Here is a 14,679-nt window from a genome sequence, read left to right on the forward strand (position 1 = left end):
ATGACACATGACTTTTTTTCATGATGTTGACTTCTTCATACAGTGCCATATTGAAAACATTTCAGCCTTTTTCTCATTTCGCCCTTGCCACACCCCAGAATACCCTAATCATCTCTGCATCTCCCAGGATGTGGTCAGTATGTATTCATGGCTTTTAGTGAAGTTCTCCATCTGTCCTGTTTAGGCTGATCAGTTTGTTTTCAGGGACTTACTTACCCCCCCCCCCCCCCCCCTACACACAATGCAAAAAGCCCCCTCTGAAACTTTGCAGTGGAATAGGTGCGTGCCTCTGATAGTGTAGAGATGCTTGTCCCCGTCGGACCCCCCCCTGGGCTCACGGCGGCGGGAGGAACGTGGGGTGTGTGATTCTGGGAAGGTGGTTGGGGTCTGGACCTCGCCTGACGAAGTGTTTAGGATGCACGGCGCTGCCTGTGATGAACCCCCTCGGAGTCAATCAGCAGTAGCTAAACCTTTAGCGACCCACCTCACCAAACAGCCACATGTCTCTGTCTCTCTCTCTCTTTCTGTCTCTCTCTCCCTCTCTGTCTCTCTCTCTCTCTCTCTGTCTCTCTCTCTGTGTGTCTCTCTCTCTCTCTCTCTCTCTCTCTCTCTCTCTCTCTCTCTCTCTCTCTCTCTCTCTCTCTCTGTCTCTTTCTGAGACCAGCGAGCTCCACAAGCCTGCTCTCATCTCCTGATCACTCATACTCTTTCTGTTTGGTCATTTACAACCTCAGGGTATACAACCCTGTGTTTTGCCTTAAGGGGAAATTCACCAGAAACTCAACAGTAACATGGTCTGTGTTTACAAAAGCTTGTTCGATAGTCATCTTTTGAATAACTAATTACAGGAGGTTTCTTGAAGGTGCATTGTTATAGTGCACGAATAGAATTTGTTAGAAATAAATAAAATAAATGTTTGTAGGCTTTTACTGGCTGGGAGCCTAGATAGATGTAGATATTTTACATAATTTTTCTTACAGCAAAATTCAGAGCATATTCTGACCCTGTGTCCTATTGTATACCTCTCAAACTCTTAGAATGAGCAGATGAGCAGAATGACTGACTGATTATAGATCAGCGGTTTTAGGGTGAACATAACTGTTTTAAACACTTTCATCTTAGAGGTCATTTAACATGGCCAAATGTATTTCCCATTAACTCTGGACTCTGGTCATTCCCACCATTGATTTGTCTCCGTGAGAAGCATCCCTGCATGCGACATCTGTCTTTTTTTTTCCCTCTGGTGCCTCATCTCCTGGCTCAGAGAAGGCAGAAAGCAAACAGCTCAGGGTGAGAGATTGGGAGCGATCTGAGCTCAGGGCCCCCTCTGTCTGTCTGTCTGTCTTTTCGGGGGCCAAACGCAGAGGCAGAAACCAGGAGTCCTGCCGTCAACGCCAAATCAGCTTAGGTGAAACGCAAAACACGCGTGAAAGCAGATGGCAGGCTCGCCTGATCAATGTTTCTACGTCACTGTGTCTGTGTGTGTGTCTGTGTGTGTATACCCCCCCTTCCCTTTAGCACTCCCATAACATTTGCTACTTCGCCCATGTGCACCTCTGACATTAAATAAACGTTGCCTTTCGCGACAGTTTAGTGTACACGCACGCGCACACACACACACACACACACACACACACACACATTTCACCCGGGGCAGCAAGGGTGCGATAAATAGGACACGAGGGGCCGTCACTGATCCTGGGAGGCCATCTCTCATTCACACAGGCTTCTCCCCCTCAATTGCATTTGGGCAGGTGATTAATAGGATGGCCCTGTGTCGGCGCAGGGAAGCAGGCGCCCAGATCGCTGGTGCTCCGCGGCCCCAGGCTACGGTGCATTAGCCCGGGCTATCTCCCCGCTCATCTGGGGGACATTGGCTAGTAATGACGGCTAGGCTGGGGGGAGGGGGGGGGGGGGACAGCCAGGCTCCGCAGCAGCGTCCCAGCTAATAAAATCACTGTTAGGGGGCCTTCGATATCGCAGCCATCAGATGGAGAAATAAAGCGATTAGCCTCCACTCCGGGGCACACATAGATTTCTGCAATTACAGCCTGTAAAACTCCTCAAATTCGATTATTTATGCGATGTTTCTTTATCCCCCCCCTCTCCCCGCCAGCTCCTCCGCCTCCTCTCCTCTCTGTGCTCCCTCGTCCTCTTCCTCTTTTCCTGGTGGTTTCGTACAAGTGCTGTTTGCACAGAGTTGGGGCCATTGACCTCTGGAGTTTGGGCCTTTCTCTTCTCTTTTTTTTTTTTTTTTTTTTTTTTTGCGTGTGGTCCATTGATCCTTCCAGATGATGAGACTCTTGTCCTCACACAGAGGTTTATGTAAAAGTGAAGACTTCATGAAGACCATACAGATGATGACACTCTTGTCCTTACACAGAGGTTTGTATCACAGTGAAGACTCACGAAGGCCCTACAGATGGGGTGGTGGGGGTGCTGTGGGGCAAATGCTCTTTCTGGATTATTTACATAAATCTTCCCCTTGTAGAGAGCAGAGAACATTCTCTTATCTTTTTAACATATTTTCACCTTTGCTGATTTAAACGGTATTGTACGGTGGCTGTATTGTAGATACGTTTTCACACAGTTATATTAGAGGTGAGAGACTCTTTGCTTGTCTGGACCACTCAAATCTTTCTTCAAGGCGTTTGCTGAGAGGCACGGTAGAGCTCTGAGGCTCGTTCCGCTCGTCGCTGTCACTGTTCAGGACACTTTGTGTGGAGATTTCTTTCTTTTTCAGTCAGGCCTGGTTCTGGGCAGCTCTGTGCAAACAGCCACTGTGCTGCACACTGCAGTCGGTGGTGTTATAATTGGCTCTGGTATAATTGGTGTTGTACAGCAGGATGCGGCGTGGAGAGGCATTCTGGGTGGTGCCTGTGTGTGTGTGTATGTGTGCCTGTGTGTGTCTGTGCCTGTGTGTGTGTGTGTGTAAGTGTGTCTGTGCCTATGTGTCTGTGCCTATGTGTGTGTGTGTGTGTGTGTGTGTGTGTGTGTGTGTGTTTGTGCCTGTGTGTGTGTGTGTGTGCCTGTGTGCCTGTGTGTGTGTAAGTTTGTCTGTATGTGTGTCATGAACACTGAAGTTAGGCCAGGGTTTCACCACGGCGTCAGGGACCGATGCAGAGGAGCCTCCGTACTCCGTACTCCGTGCTATCCGCTCCTCCTGCGGTTTGGTTTTCAGGGCTGCCAGTAGCCTGCTCCTGAGGAATTCTCAGCATACTGTAACACAATGGAGACAGATGGACGGGGAGAAGGGTGCCGAGAATATGTGCAATTAGACGGCTTGGTCCCTGTGGCCCAGAGGTAGGGGTTTGTGTGCAGGCGCGTGTGTTTGCACGAGTGCAAGTGTGAGATTACAGTGTTGTTCCTCAACTGGGCTTTGACTCGCTCACACACTCACACACACACTCACACACACACACGCACACACACACACACACACACACACACACACACACACACACATGCCATTCTCATCTCCTGTGGCTGTGTTCTTCCAGACAAAAGCCTCCTGGTAATTGCTCCTGTAAATTGGCATTCAAGAATTAGCAGGCAGAGATATTGGCTGTTTTGGCTGTTATGGCTCAGACCGGTGTCTCTCCTAACTCCCAGAGCAACCCGCCTGAAACAGAAAGCCTCCAATCAATACGCTTCATTCTTTCATATTCCACACATCCGTTCATTCGCCCAAATAGCGAAGGATTTCCTTACGTTTTTGGCCGTTAGGCTTAACTGCCCAGTCAATCTTGGTGAGTTAAATTGTGATGACGTGTGTGTGTGTGTGTGTGTGTGTGTGTGTGTGTGTGTGTGTGTGTGTGTGTGTGTGTGTGTGTGTGTGTGTGTGTGTGTGTGTGTGTGTGTGTGTGTGTGTGTGTGTGTGTGTGTGCACTTGTAGTTTATCTCTGATTGTAATGCTCATTCAGATGTATTGTGCAATTGTGTGCATGATGGTGTCAGTGGGTGTTGCTGATCTTTACATTGATTTAAGTTTGTGTGTGAGAGTGGGAAAGTGTGTGTGTGTGTGGGTTTGTTTGTTTGGTGCACGTGTGTGTGTGTGTCTAACCGCAGTGTTTATGTGAGCAGGCGCTCCCCTGTACATCGCAGGCCCTCCTTGGCCCCATGTCCTCTTCACAGCAACTCATTCATGGCTGCACTTGTCCTCCAGAGAGGACTAGCATCCCTTTCTTCCTCCCTTCTCCTCCTCGTCCCTTTCCAGAGACTGCTAGCACCGAGAGAACCTGTGAGAGAGGAAACGAGGTCACTAGATAGCTTGGAAACAGAGAAGGGAGAGGGGAAGGCAAGAGTGATCAGTATGGAGGCTATCAGTGCTAGCATGTGGGCCACGGTGAATTAACACAACACAGGGGGAGTGTTCCGGGGCCCTGGCTGGTGCCTCCCCACCCCTCCACCCCTCCACCCCTCCACCCCCCACCCCATCCCCTCTCAGCCCCTCCATACACTCTGACACACACACCTCTGCAACACCACCCAACCCCCCGCACCCCTAATGTGCTAACAAGCGTGCCCCGCTGTCGTTTCTTCAGTGGCAATTTCACCGGCTCCTCTGAAAAGCCCGGGAGACGAGTGCGGTGACAATGAAAAAGCTCTGCAGGAGCCGGCGGCATTCTCCTCGGTGCGCCGCGCGCATCCCCCCCCGCTCTCCCTCTCTCCACCTCGCTTCTCTTTTTCCACTCCTCTCTTCTCCTCTTCTGCAGAGATGAAAATGGAAATTTCGGCTCTTTTACCTCATTTCTCTCCCATCAACCTCCCGTTTTTTTTTCTTCTCATCCTCAGTTTTGTTTGTTTCTCTTTTTGTTTCTTTCTTGTATCTTTTCATCTACATATACTTGTAGTTATTCCCCCTATTTTTTGTGGTCTTTCTCTCTCTCTCTCCCACTTTTTTTCCCCCAAATCTTTTTCATTTAATCTTTAGAAGGAATTTTTCCTTCTTTCACTGCCCCCTACAACATCTCCACTTTCTTATCTCTAACTCATCTCTTTTTCCTTTTCATCTCCTTCTCTCACCCCATACCACCCTGAAACAACCTACATCTTTCTGAAAAGCCCCCCCCCCCTCCCCCTCCTCTTAACAAGCTGAGCAAAACCACCCCATCAGGAAATTCAATTACAGTAGCCAGTAGGTAGTAGGTCTACAGACAGGGCCCCTATTTGCTTTTCGGCTTGTTAATGCAAAAAGACGTGTGGCAGTGATCGAGAGGTGGAAAGTGGGGAAGGGGGGGGGGGGGGGGGGGGGGGTCTTATTCTTTGCCTCTTTTCTTTTCTCCACCACACAAAGAGAGAACACGGAGTCAAGAGCGCAGGGGATTTGTCGTCTTGGTGACAGTGTGGCATTAGAAGCGTGTCGGGAGGCGGTGTGTCGCGCCGCGGGGCCAGGCACTGAAATTGTAGGCGAGAGGCGGCGGAAGGCGAAGCTCATCGGCACAGAAGAGCTGCCGGCAGAAACGTGTCACCCGCCGTGCACTGCTGTCCCAGGGGTCAGCCTAGCATGACCTTTCTGCTGTGGTTTCAGACAGACAGCTCCTAATCAGAGGGATAAGACCCAGCCAGGCAGTTACCGCAGTTTCTGCTGACTTGCTTGCTCCAGTGTCGCCACATCTCAATCAATGTTTTTGAACGTCTGTTGGTTTGTCATTTTACTCTTGCTGTTGCATCCCGTTCGACACCCACAACCCGTCGCGTCCACACGACAACTCAGTTTTTCCTTCACGTTTTCGAAAAGTTTTAAGAACTCATCCGCATCCACACGGACACTTAAAAACGAGTAAAAACTTTTCTTGCATAACCTATGCTACAAGTTATAGCCTACAACTACACAAGCTTATTATCAAAGCAATGGCACTATGAGATGTGTTAAAGATGTGTTTATTTTTTAACATGGTTAGGGCGAACAGAATTCCCCCAGTGAAGCTCTTTTATCTTGGATTAAGTTGAGGCCGGGTTGTCGTCATATTCAAAAAGCTCAATTTTGTCCATACGGCGACATGGGGGTCTCCACTCTGTGACCCGTTTTCAAAAGTTTGCGTTTACAGGCCCCGAAAATGGTATTATCACGCAAAGCCATAATGAAGCAAAACTCTCTTCTGATCTCACTCTTTATCTGGATGGGCATTAAGATGCTAAAGCACCATCCCTGTAGCTCCTCTCCTCTCCTCTCCTCTCACTCTGCCTGGGCATTTGTGGAAATTACTCCTGTTGTCTTCTGTCAAGAGCTGATCACTTACTGACCTCAGCTGGCACATGTCCTGCAGGGATTTCTTACCTATTTGTGTGTGATTGAGCTAATTGGTTCTGTGTCTGATTTTACACACACACACACACACACACACACACACACACACACACACACACACACACACACACACACACACAAGCTAATTAGCTGGAACAGGATGAGGTGGGGCTGTGTCGGAGCCGACATCCTCAGGACGTGATGGCACCCAGAGGAGGCAGGCTGCTTGAGATCCCTGCCTGCTCTCTCCACACTTTCCTTGGCGTGTGTGCGTGTGCGTGTGCGTGTGCGTGTGCGTGTGCGTGTGCTGGTGCGTGTGTGTGTGTGTGTGTGTGTGTGTGTGTGTGTGTGTGTGTGTGTGTCGGGGTCTGTAGTCATCTCTTTGTGGGAGAGTGAGTGTGTTTCAGAGAGAGAGTGTGTGAGTGTGAGAGAGAGGTTCCTCTCTCTAGGCCCTCTTACCTGCAGGGCCCCAATCAGAGGCAGGGAGCCAGGCAGGAAGTGGCAGGCGGTGGGAGACCAGAAAAAGCCAAACGATACATCAGCTGGAGTCCACACACACATTTGACAGCTCACACTTCAGTGGTGCTCCTGACAGCCACGCTGTGTGTGTGTGTGTGTGTGTGTGTCACCTCACCCACCCAAAACGTGGAAAGAGAAACACAGCCTGAAATATTCCCCTCTTCCTCAACCCAGCATGATGTTAACGGTCTCAACTCTCCGTCCCTCCTCCTACAACCCTCTCTCCTTCTCCCCATCCCTCTCTCCCTCTCTCCCCCCTCTGTCATTGCCTCTGTCTATTCTCCCTCTCTCTTCATCAAGCACGTCTCTAGGCCTGTCATCCACCCCGTGGATCTGCTGCTGCTGCAGGAGCCGTGCAGTATATTAATACGGCCTCCCAGCCCATATGCAACTTAATCCAATCCCCTCCATTTAGGGAATACCGTCGTTTTCAGGCCCATGTGCTCCAAACATAATCCAATCCTGCCCATTAACACAAAACCATCATTTTTCTTAACTGAATAAGGCAGACAGTAAGATGGCCACTGTTGCCCAATGTCATCTTATGTAAAAGCAATGACAGGTCTGTAATACAGTTTGTGTATTATGGAATGGGAGCTTGAGTCCCTTGACTTTCCCATTCTTGAGTTACAGATGAGAGCGGGGATTGCAGTAAGTGTTTTTTTCGGGGGGTTTTTTTCCTTCTAAATGAAAAAAAGATGTTGTTTGTATGGATTAGGATGTCCATGGTTGTTAAACTGTCTTCGGAATTATTGCCTGTCATTGTTGTTGGAGTCTTTGTGTTCATTTGAGGATTTGTTTTATTGCACTGTCTCCACTTGTGTAGAACCCATAGTTTAATGTCAATGCTGTGCTTTTTCGAGTCAAAGTTGACCTTAACCCATTGCCCTAGCTACGAGGAAAGAGCCCGTTACCTGGAAACCATTGTCCAGCATCACCTGGAGCCGACCACCTTTGAGGACTATGCAGCACGTGTCTTTTGCCCCGCCCCTTACCACCATCTCCCTTCCGAAGCAGGTAAGTTAGTCTGTCACCCCTCCCGTCCCCTTCCATCACCTTCAGCCAATCAGCAATCCTTGCCACCTGTTACTCAAACCCTGGGGGGGAGGGTGGGCGACCTCTGCACATGTGACACGTTTGGGGTGCATTGTTTACAAACATGTGACACGTTTGGGGTGCATTGTTTACAAACATGTGACGCATTTGGGGTGCATTGTTTACAAACATGTGACACGTTTGGGGTGCATTGTTTACAAACATGTGACTCGTTTGGTGTGCATTGTTTACAAACATGTGACACGTTTGGGGTGCATTGTTTACAAACATGTGACGCGTTTGGGGTGCATTGTTTACAAACTGGGAAGTGGCGGTGGTGTCTGGAGGCTTCCTCGTGGTCATCACTGGGAGCGGTCATCACCACACACCACCCTGTCGCGACCCGACTGGATGTGTCATTCCCATCACCAACATTACTGCCGCACCGCATATGTTACCACAGTCTCTCCTTGTCTCTTCTGCAGGCGTACACACACACACACACACACACACACACACACACACGCACACACACGCACGCATTCTCGAGTCTCTCATTCTCCTTCGCTTTCTTTCTTTCTTTCTTTCTTTCTTGTTCTCACTCTGTCTTCTCTCGTTCTCACCCACACACACTAATGCCTACTCCCTCTCTGCCCATCTGTAGAGACCCAGGCAGAATTCTCACCTACGCTGGGTGGAAAGGTGTGAAGTGCTCTGGTTTTCACTGGTCTGCTAGCTACACACACACTCTGTTTCTCTCGCTCTCTCTCTCTTTCTCTTTCTCTTACACACATACACACACACAAAACATACAGGTATCGTTTAATGAGACCCTCTGGTTTTCCATAAACCTCATCTTTTTTTTGTAATCACATACACACACACACGTATATACATGCACGCACACACACACACAGGAAATGAATTGACTGTCATGCAAAACGGTTCCTATTACTTAATACAGCAACATTAACATGTCCAGTCTCAAAATGCATTTCTCTCCGAAGAGGTTAAAATGAAGCTTTGAGAGATGTGACAAAATTAATTATTTATTTGCGAAATATTACACACTCCTTTGTTTTGTAAAACTGCGCATCAGTGAGTGAGTGAGTGAGTGTGTGTGTATATCTCATTTTTTTATTGGTCAATCAGTTGGGGGAAGAAAATAAATCATTTCATTTGGGATTGAAAAACACAAGTCCAACAAGCGAGGCTGTTTTTCAGTGTCAAATGGCCTTTCATTAATTGAGTTCTTCTCTTTTGTTGGACTTTTTCTGCTCCTTCTAACACACCAAGTGATCCATTTTTTTTTTTCTTGTCGCTTTTTGTTTGTGTTTCCCATTTGATTTCATTTCATTTTTGTTTGTTTTGTTTTTGTTTGTTTGTTTGTGTTTTTCTTTATCTTCTGTTTCCCCCCTTTAGATCATAATCTATCACTTGTGTATATGTAAAGGTAAGATAACCCTGGGAACGCCCGTAAGAACTGAGGCTGCCTCTTGTAGACTGTCTCCTCTCTTTTGCTTGTAACAAGGTTATGAGGTCTCCCTTATCTCTCTTTTTCTCTCTTAGACTCTCTCTCTCTCTCTCTCTCTCTCTCTCTCTCTCTCTCTCTCTCTCTACTACCTTTTCTTTACTCTCTCTGTTTCTCTCCCACACGACATTCAGCCTTTCTCTTGTCTTCACCTCTGCTTCTGGAGAAGTCTGCATCCATCATTAACTCATCTCTACTGCATGCGGTCTGGCTAACACACACACACAACACACACACACACACACACACACATCACCACTAACCTCAGTACAATTGAATGCTGTGTGCGCACACACACACACATCCACCTCGTTACTCTGCTCGTCATGTCCTCTTCATCGCTCAATACCCCCGACCCCCCCCCCCCCTTCCGGCATGATCTACGGTAGTACTGCTTCCTCTTCCACATCACGTGTGTACATGTGTGTGCTGTGTCATGATCAACATCTATCCGTCTGCCGGTTTGAAGGAAAGTCGCCCAGATCCCTCAAATCCAAACTCCAGACTCGCCCCATTTAGCGCTAACCTGTGCGTAAAGCAGAGCCTGACAGGGGGGAGTGAGTGTGTGTGTGGAGATAATGACCGCTGTACACACTTGCTTCTGTTAGCACTGGGGCCAGCAAACGCAGGTCAGCTTTGGTGTTTAACATTTAAGCACTTCTGAAAGGGGAACTTTGCTAATCAGCAGAGAGAAACAGACAGGCTAGACACTGGTAAGTAAGGTCATACTGTTGCTGTGTCTTTGTATGTGTCTCTCTTTCTGTCTCTCTCTCTGTCTCTGTCTCTCTGTGTGTGTGTGTGTGTGTGTGTGTGTGTGTGTGTGTGTGTGTTGATGTGACCAGGTCCTGCTTTTTCTCTTGTGTGTTTACTCTTCTCTGTGCACCAGCTGTTGTGTCCCTCGGCTTGTTCACTGCTCACTCCTCTTTATCTTTTTATCTCTTTTTTATCTCTCCCTGTTTTTCCTTCCCTCCTCTCATCCTTGTTTTGGTGTTCCTGTTTTCCCTGGCTCTTGTCCCCCCCCCCCCCCCGTCACACTCCGTTTCTGTCCTCCATCCAACCCCCCCACCCCCACCTTTTTTCGTCCTTCATCTTACTCCCACCCTATTCCACCTCATACCCCCTCCTCATCTCTTCCTGCCTCGGTGCTCCTCTCCTGTTCCTCCCCTCTCTTCCTCTTCTCCCTCTCTCCTCCCTTATCCTCTGGTCTTCTCTTCTCCCTCTCACTTTCCTCCTCTGTCCTCTTCTCTTCTCTCTATTCCTGTCCTTTTTTGCCTCTCCTCTTCTCTCTTGTACCTTCCTTTCCTCTACTGTCTGCTCCTCTATTCTCCTGTCCTTTCCTCTCCTCTCTTCTTCTACCTGTCTGTCACCTCCTCCATCCCCCCCCACCACCCAAGAGAGAAATGCTGTGGTGTTTCTCCTCCTCCCCAAACCTCCCCTAGAAAACATTGGGCTCATCAAGGTAAAGGGCAAAGGCTTGAAAAGGAAGGTGTTTCACGCTAGCTGTGAATGGTATGCTCAAAACTCAACCAACGGCAAAGTACTTTTTCTTTCTTTTTCCTCCTCTCTCTCTCTTTCTCTCTCTCGCTCTCTCTTTCTCTCTCTCGCTTTTTCTCTGACTTTCTTTTCCTTTCTTGTTCTGCCTCCTCCTCTGTCTCTGTCCATCTTTCAGTTTTAGTTCTGTTTTGTTCTTCCTCCTCTGTTGGAATGACGTACTCCTCTCGTCTCCCCCGACCTGTGAACTCCATCTCTCTCCGATGGATTAGGTGTCATGTCTCTCAGTGTTGATTAGTGACAGCATCCTGTGTGATGAAGTTCTTTTATTTATTTATTTATTTATTTATTTATTTATATTCTGTCTTGTTTAGCTGTGTGAAATTCACCCAGAATAATGGTAATTGCAAACTGCAAACCAATCCCCTAAGGAAATCTGCTCTTCAAGCAAAGTCCAAATTTTAAACTGAAAATAAAAACAGTTCGACTCCAGTTATCACCTGTTGGCATTTATAACACAGGCCAACAGATTTGGCTTAAGTTTGTATAAGTTGGAAAATAGTCACAGGATTCAAGTTCAGTTGATAACTGTACAGTCCCTCTTTGGGGATTTAAAGATAATTTGAGTGAAATTCACACCGAACCACGACTGCGGTCAAGGATGAAACGGATCACTAGTGGCCACATCCTTCTCACTCCCATCCTGTCTCTCTAAACCATGACTCTGACAGCCTCGGAACGAAGCATAATCCCTGCTCACCGTAGCACTAAATGCATGTGCAGGCTGTCTGCGTAGAGACTGACTAGTGTCCCCTCCGGGCCCCCGTAGACAATCAGTGATGTTTGAACTCTTCCCTGATGGACTAGTCAGTGGTCTCTCAGCCAGCCCCAGTCTTTCACCTGTTACCTCATGTCTCATGTTGATAATGTGATGATTATGATGTGTGTGTGTGTGTGTGTGTGTGTGTGTGTGCGGGGGGGCGTCTGACTGTTCTTCTCTCCCATCCTCTCTCCCTCAGGCTCATGCCACGAGACTCAGTCAGCCGAAAGCCCAGCAGCAATGGCGGCGGTAGCAGGAGACGGGAGCGACTCAGCCTCGCCAATGTCCCCTCGTGCTAGCAAGAGCCGCATGTCCATGAAGCTGCGACGCTCCTCCGGCTCGGCCAATAAGACCTGACCTGACCTTGACCTGACCTTGACCTGACCTTGACATCCTCCCGCTGCCGCCTACATGTGCTCATCTAGGTCCGGCCACCCACGTCACATCACATCACGCCCCTCCTTTCGCACATCGGTCTCCACGGAGGCGACGCCTGGCTACAGGACACCGTTGTCAATTTGTTTCTCCTCCTTTTCTTTTGGTTTGTCATTTTGGGATTCTGGTCCTCCTACCCCCCCCCCCCCCCCCCCCCCAAATACCAAACACCTACTTGCCTGTGATCGTTGTGGCATGGTGCACTGGTCCAAGCTCTACGAAGATGCCACCTGGTTGGAAGTGTATGAAGGCTTTCTGCTGCCGGATTCTCTCTCTCTCACACACACACACACAGAGAGAGACATACATACCCATGCCACGGATACTGCTGCGCTTGAGGACTGTGAGGGGGAATGTGAGAGGACAGTGCCTAGACTTTGCTTGTGCCCATGCCAAAAAAAAAACATAAACAAACAAACACACACACGTAAATAAGAACTACTCTTGAACTTTTTGGACGCAGTGTCCTGCATGGAAGAGGGGGAATAAAACTACAAATGATAACGATCCAGGCCTTCGGCCTCCAGCACATAGACCTTCAAGTGCGGTGGAAAAGAAAAAGAAAACGAGGGGACTTAGATGTCTACTTTTGTCTTCATCACTCCATCACTCAGTCACGGTTTCCCTGAGCTCTGAGAAGTGTTTTGATCCTTTGACCCTGTGCTGTCATTCCTACTGTGAGTGAGAGAAGTGAAGCACTCCGTACAATTAGCCATGATGCCAGGAAAGGTAACAAGAAATGGAAAGAAAAAAATACTAAGAAACACACGTTTCCTCTATGGTAACTGTTGTATCCACTGTGGAACATGCTAGAAATCCACTTATGTGTATACTTTTATATATATATATATATATATATATATATATATATATACACACACACACACGTATATATTTGTACTGTAGAATTGAAGCTTGCTTTGTTTACAGTTTGCAGAGATGCTGGCCAATGTTTGGCAGTAGAGCCTTTCTTTATTTTTGGCTGAAGAAAATTGTGTTACTCCCTGAGGTATGTTAGTGTATGGAAAAAGAAAGCACTTCTTCCTGTTACATTTATTTCATGTTTTGTTTTTTTCCACACCAGTTGTAGAGCTGATTTTTTTTTTTATTATTATTGTTTTCACTACCGTTCACATATGCTTATGATCAAGATTGTTCTGTCAGTTTTCACCTGATTTAGAATGTTACTGAAATATTGTTACTTCATAATCTGTTTCAACCACAACACCACTTTTCACCAGTAACAGTACACGTGTATATATTATAAATATAAATATATACATATTTAATGTATGTGTATAGTGTATGAACAGTATCTGGTCTGTGTATATAGTTAACAATATTTAAAACAGCCAAAAATGAGAAGAAACTCTAACTTGGAGCCGTTCAGAACATCGTCGGAGTGTTTATTTTTTTTCTTTCATAAAAGCTCTCGGAGTCGGCGATTGTCAGACCTTGTTGCCATGCAATCTGTTGCTGAAGTTACCGTCCCCTGCGCTTTCTCTGTCTGTTAGTTTAGGATGCATTAACGGCATCATGAGTCTTGTTAATAACCTGACAAGGCGAACACCCATTGTTGAAATGAGGAGCGCTCTTGAAGTCAACACATACACCTTCCCAACAGTCTTTATATGTAATTGACCATTTAGAGATGCCTGAACAACAGGTTGGCCAAAGAGTTTCTTAATTGTGTAATGTAAAGCCAAACTTACAGGAACGAAACTAGACTGTTCTGATTCTCACAGATGTAGATTTCCCAGGTCAGCCGAAGTTGGGAGAAGCGCACAGCCAAGACGTAGCCTAACCCTTTTCTCAATGTGATTGGTCAGACAGGGAAAGCGTATGGGGTCCATTGTTTTATACCTGTTAACGATGACGCCCTGTCGCCAAATACGCTGCGTTCAGCCAACACTGCATTCATTTGCATTTGTCTTTTTATTACGAACGTAGCATTACTTTGATGCTTATGTCTTTACCGAGTTATAGGTGTTTTGATGGAAAAGAAAGGGATTGTTTTAATGACTGTATTTAGGCAGGGTGTTGCTGTTATGTTACTCTTAAAACAGCAACTGGCATGTTTGTGGTCAACTCCATGCAAATCATACTCCGCTTTTGTTTTGTTGTCTTTCACTAAATAGGTCAGACATACATGAGGTCAATCAGTTTGCTTGGAATTTATTCCGAGTATTGTATTTTCAGACAACGAACTATGCGAAAATGTAGGACTTCACAGTGAGGCCCAATCGAGAACTCTCTGTACTGGAGCGCGACGTTCATCTCTACCCCTTGCACGAGTGACTGAGACTGGTGCCTGAGGTGAAACTTAGCGCGAAAACAGAAATACCTTTTGAAGGTTATGATGTACGTTACTACTGACCAAAGGCTGCATGACGCCAGTGCTAACTGCATGTGTTGACATAACAGCTTCACAACACAAACTACACGCACACACACACGCACATACGCCAGTCTGTAATATTGTCATACTTGTAGTATCTATACAGTAATGGTTATGAAAGATGGAGACTCGGATGTGCAATTGAACATGAAAATAAAGGTGTTCAAATCACATACATTACTTTGTGTCGTTTTTGTCTG

At 47.1% G+C, this 14,679-nt stretch overlaps 1 protein-coding gene across 5 annotated transcripts in view; it reads left to right on the top strand.

Annotated features, from left to right (window-relative positions):
* ralgapa1 (Ral GTPase activating protein catalytic subunit alpha 1) overlaps window positions 1-12,235 on the top strand; it is a 74,541-nt gene extending 62,306 nt beyond the window's left edge. For 2 of the 5 annotated variants that reach the window (XM_042709778.1, XM_042709779.1), the window contains exons 39-40: window positions 7,662-7,786; window positions 10,730-11,785. In XM_042709778.1, coding sequence (XP_042565712.1) covers window positions 7,662-7,786; window positions 10,730-11,010 — 406 coding nt within the window. In that variant the 3' untranslated portion in view covers window positions 11,011-11,785. Of the gene's footprint in view, window positions 1-7,661; window positions 7,787-9,226; window positions 9,258-10,729; window positions 11,796-11,845 lie in introns of those variants that run through there. The other 3 variants (XM_031580741.2, XM_031580740.2, XM_042709780.1) reach the window with 3 other exon arrangements.
* Window positions 12,236-14,679: the final 2,444 nt, after the last annotated feature.

This window comes from Clupea harengus, chromosome 14, assembly GCF_900700415.2.
Source record: "Clupea harengus chromosome 14, Ch_v2.0.2, whole genome shotgun sequence".
Lineage (NCBI taxonomy): Eukaryota > Metazoa > Chordata > Actinopteri > Clupeiformes > Clupeidae > Clupea > Clupea harengus.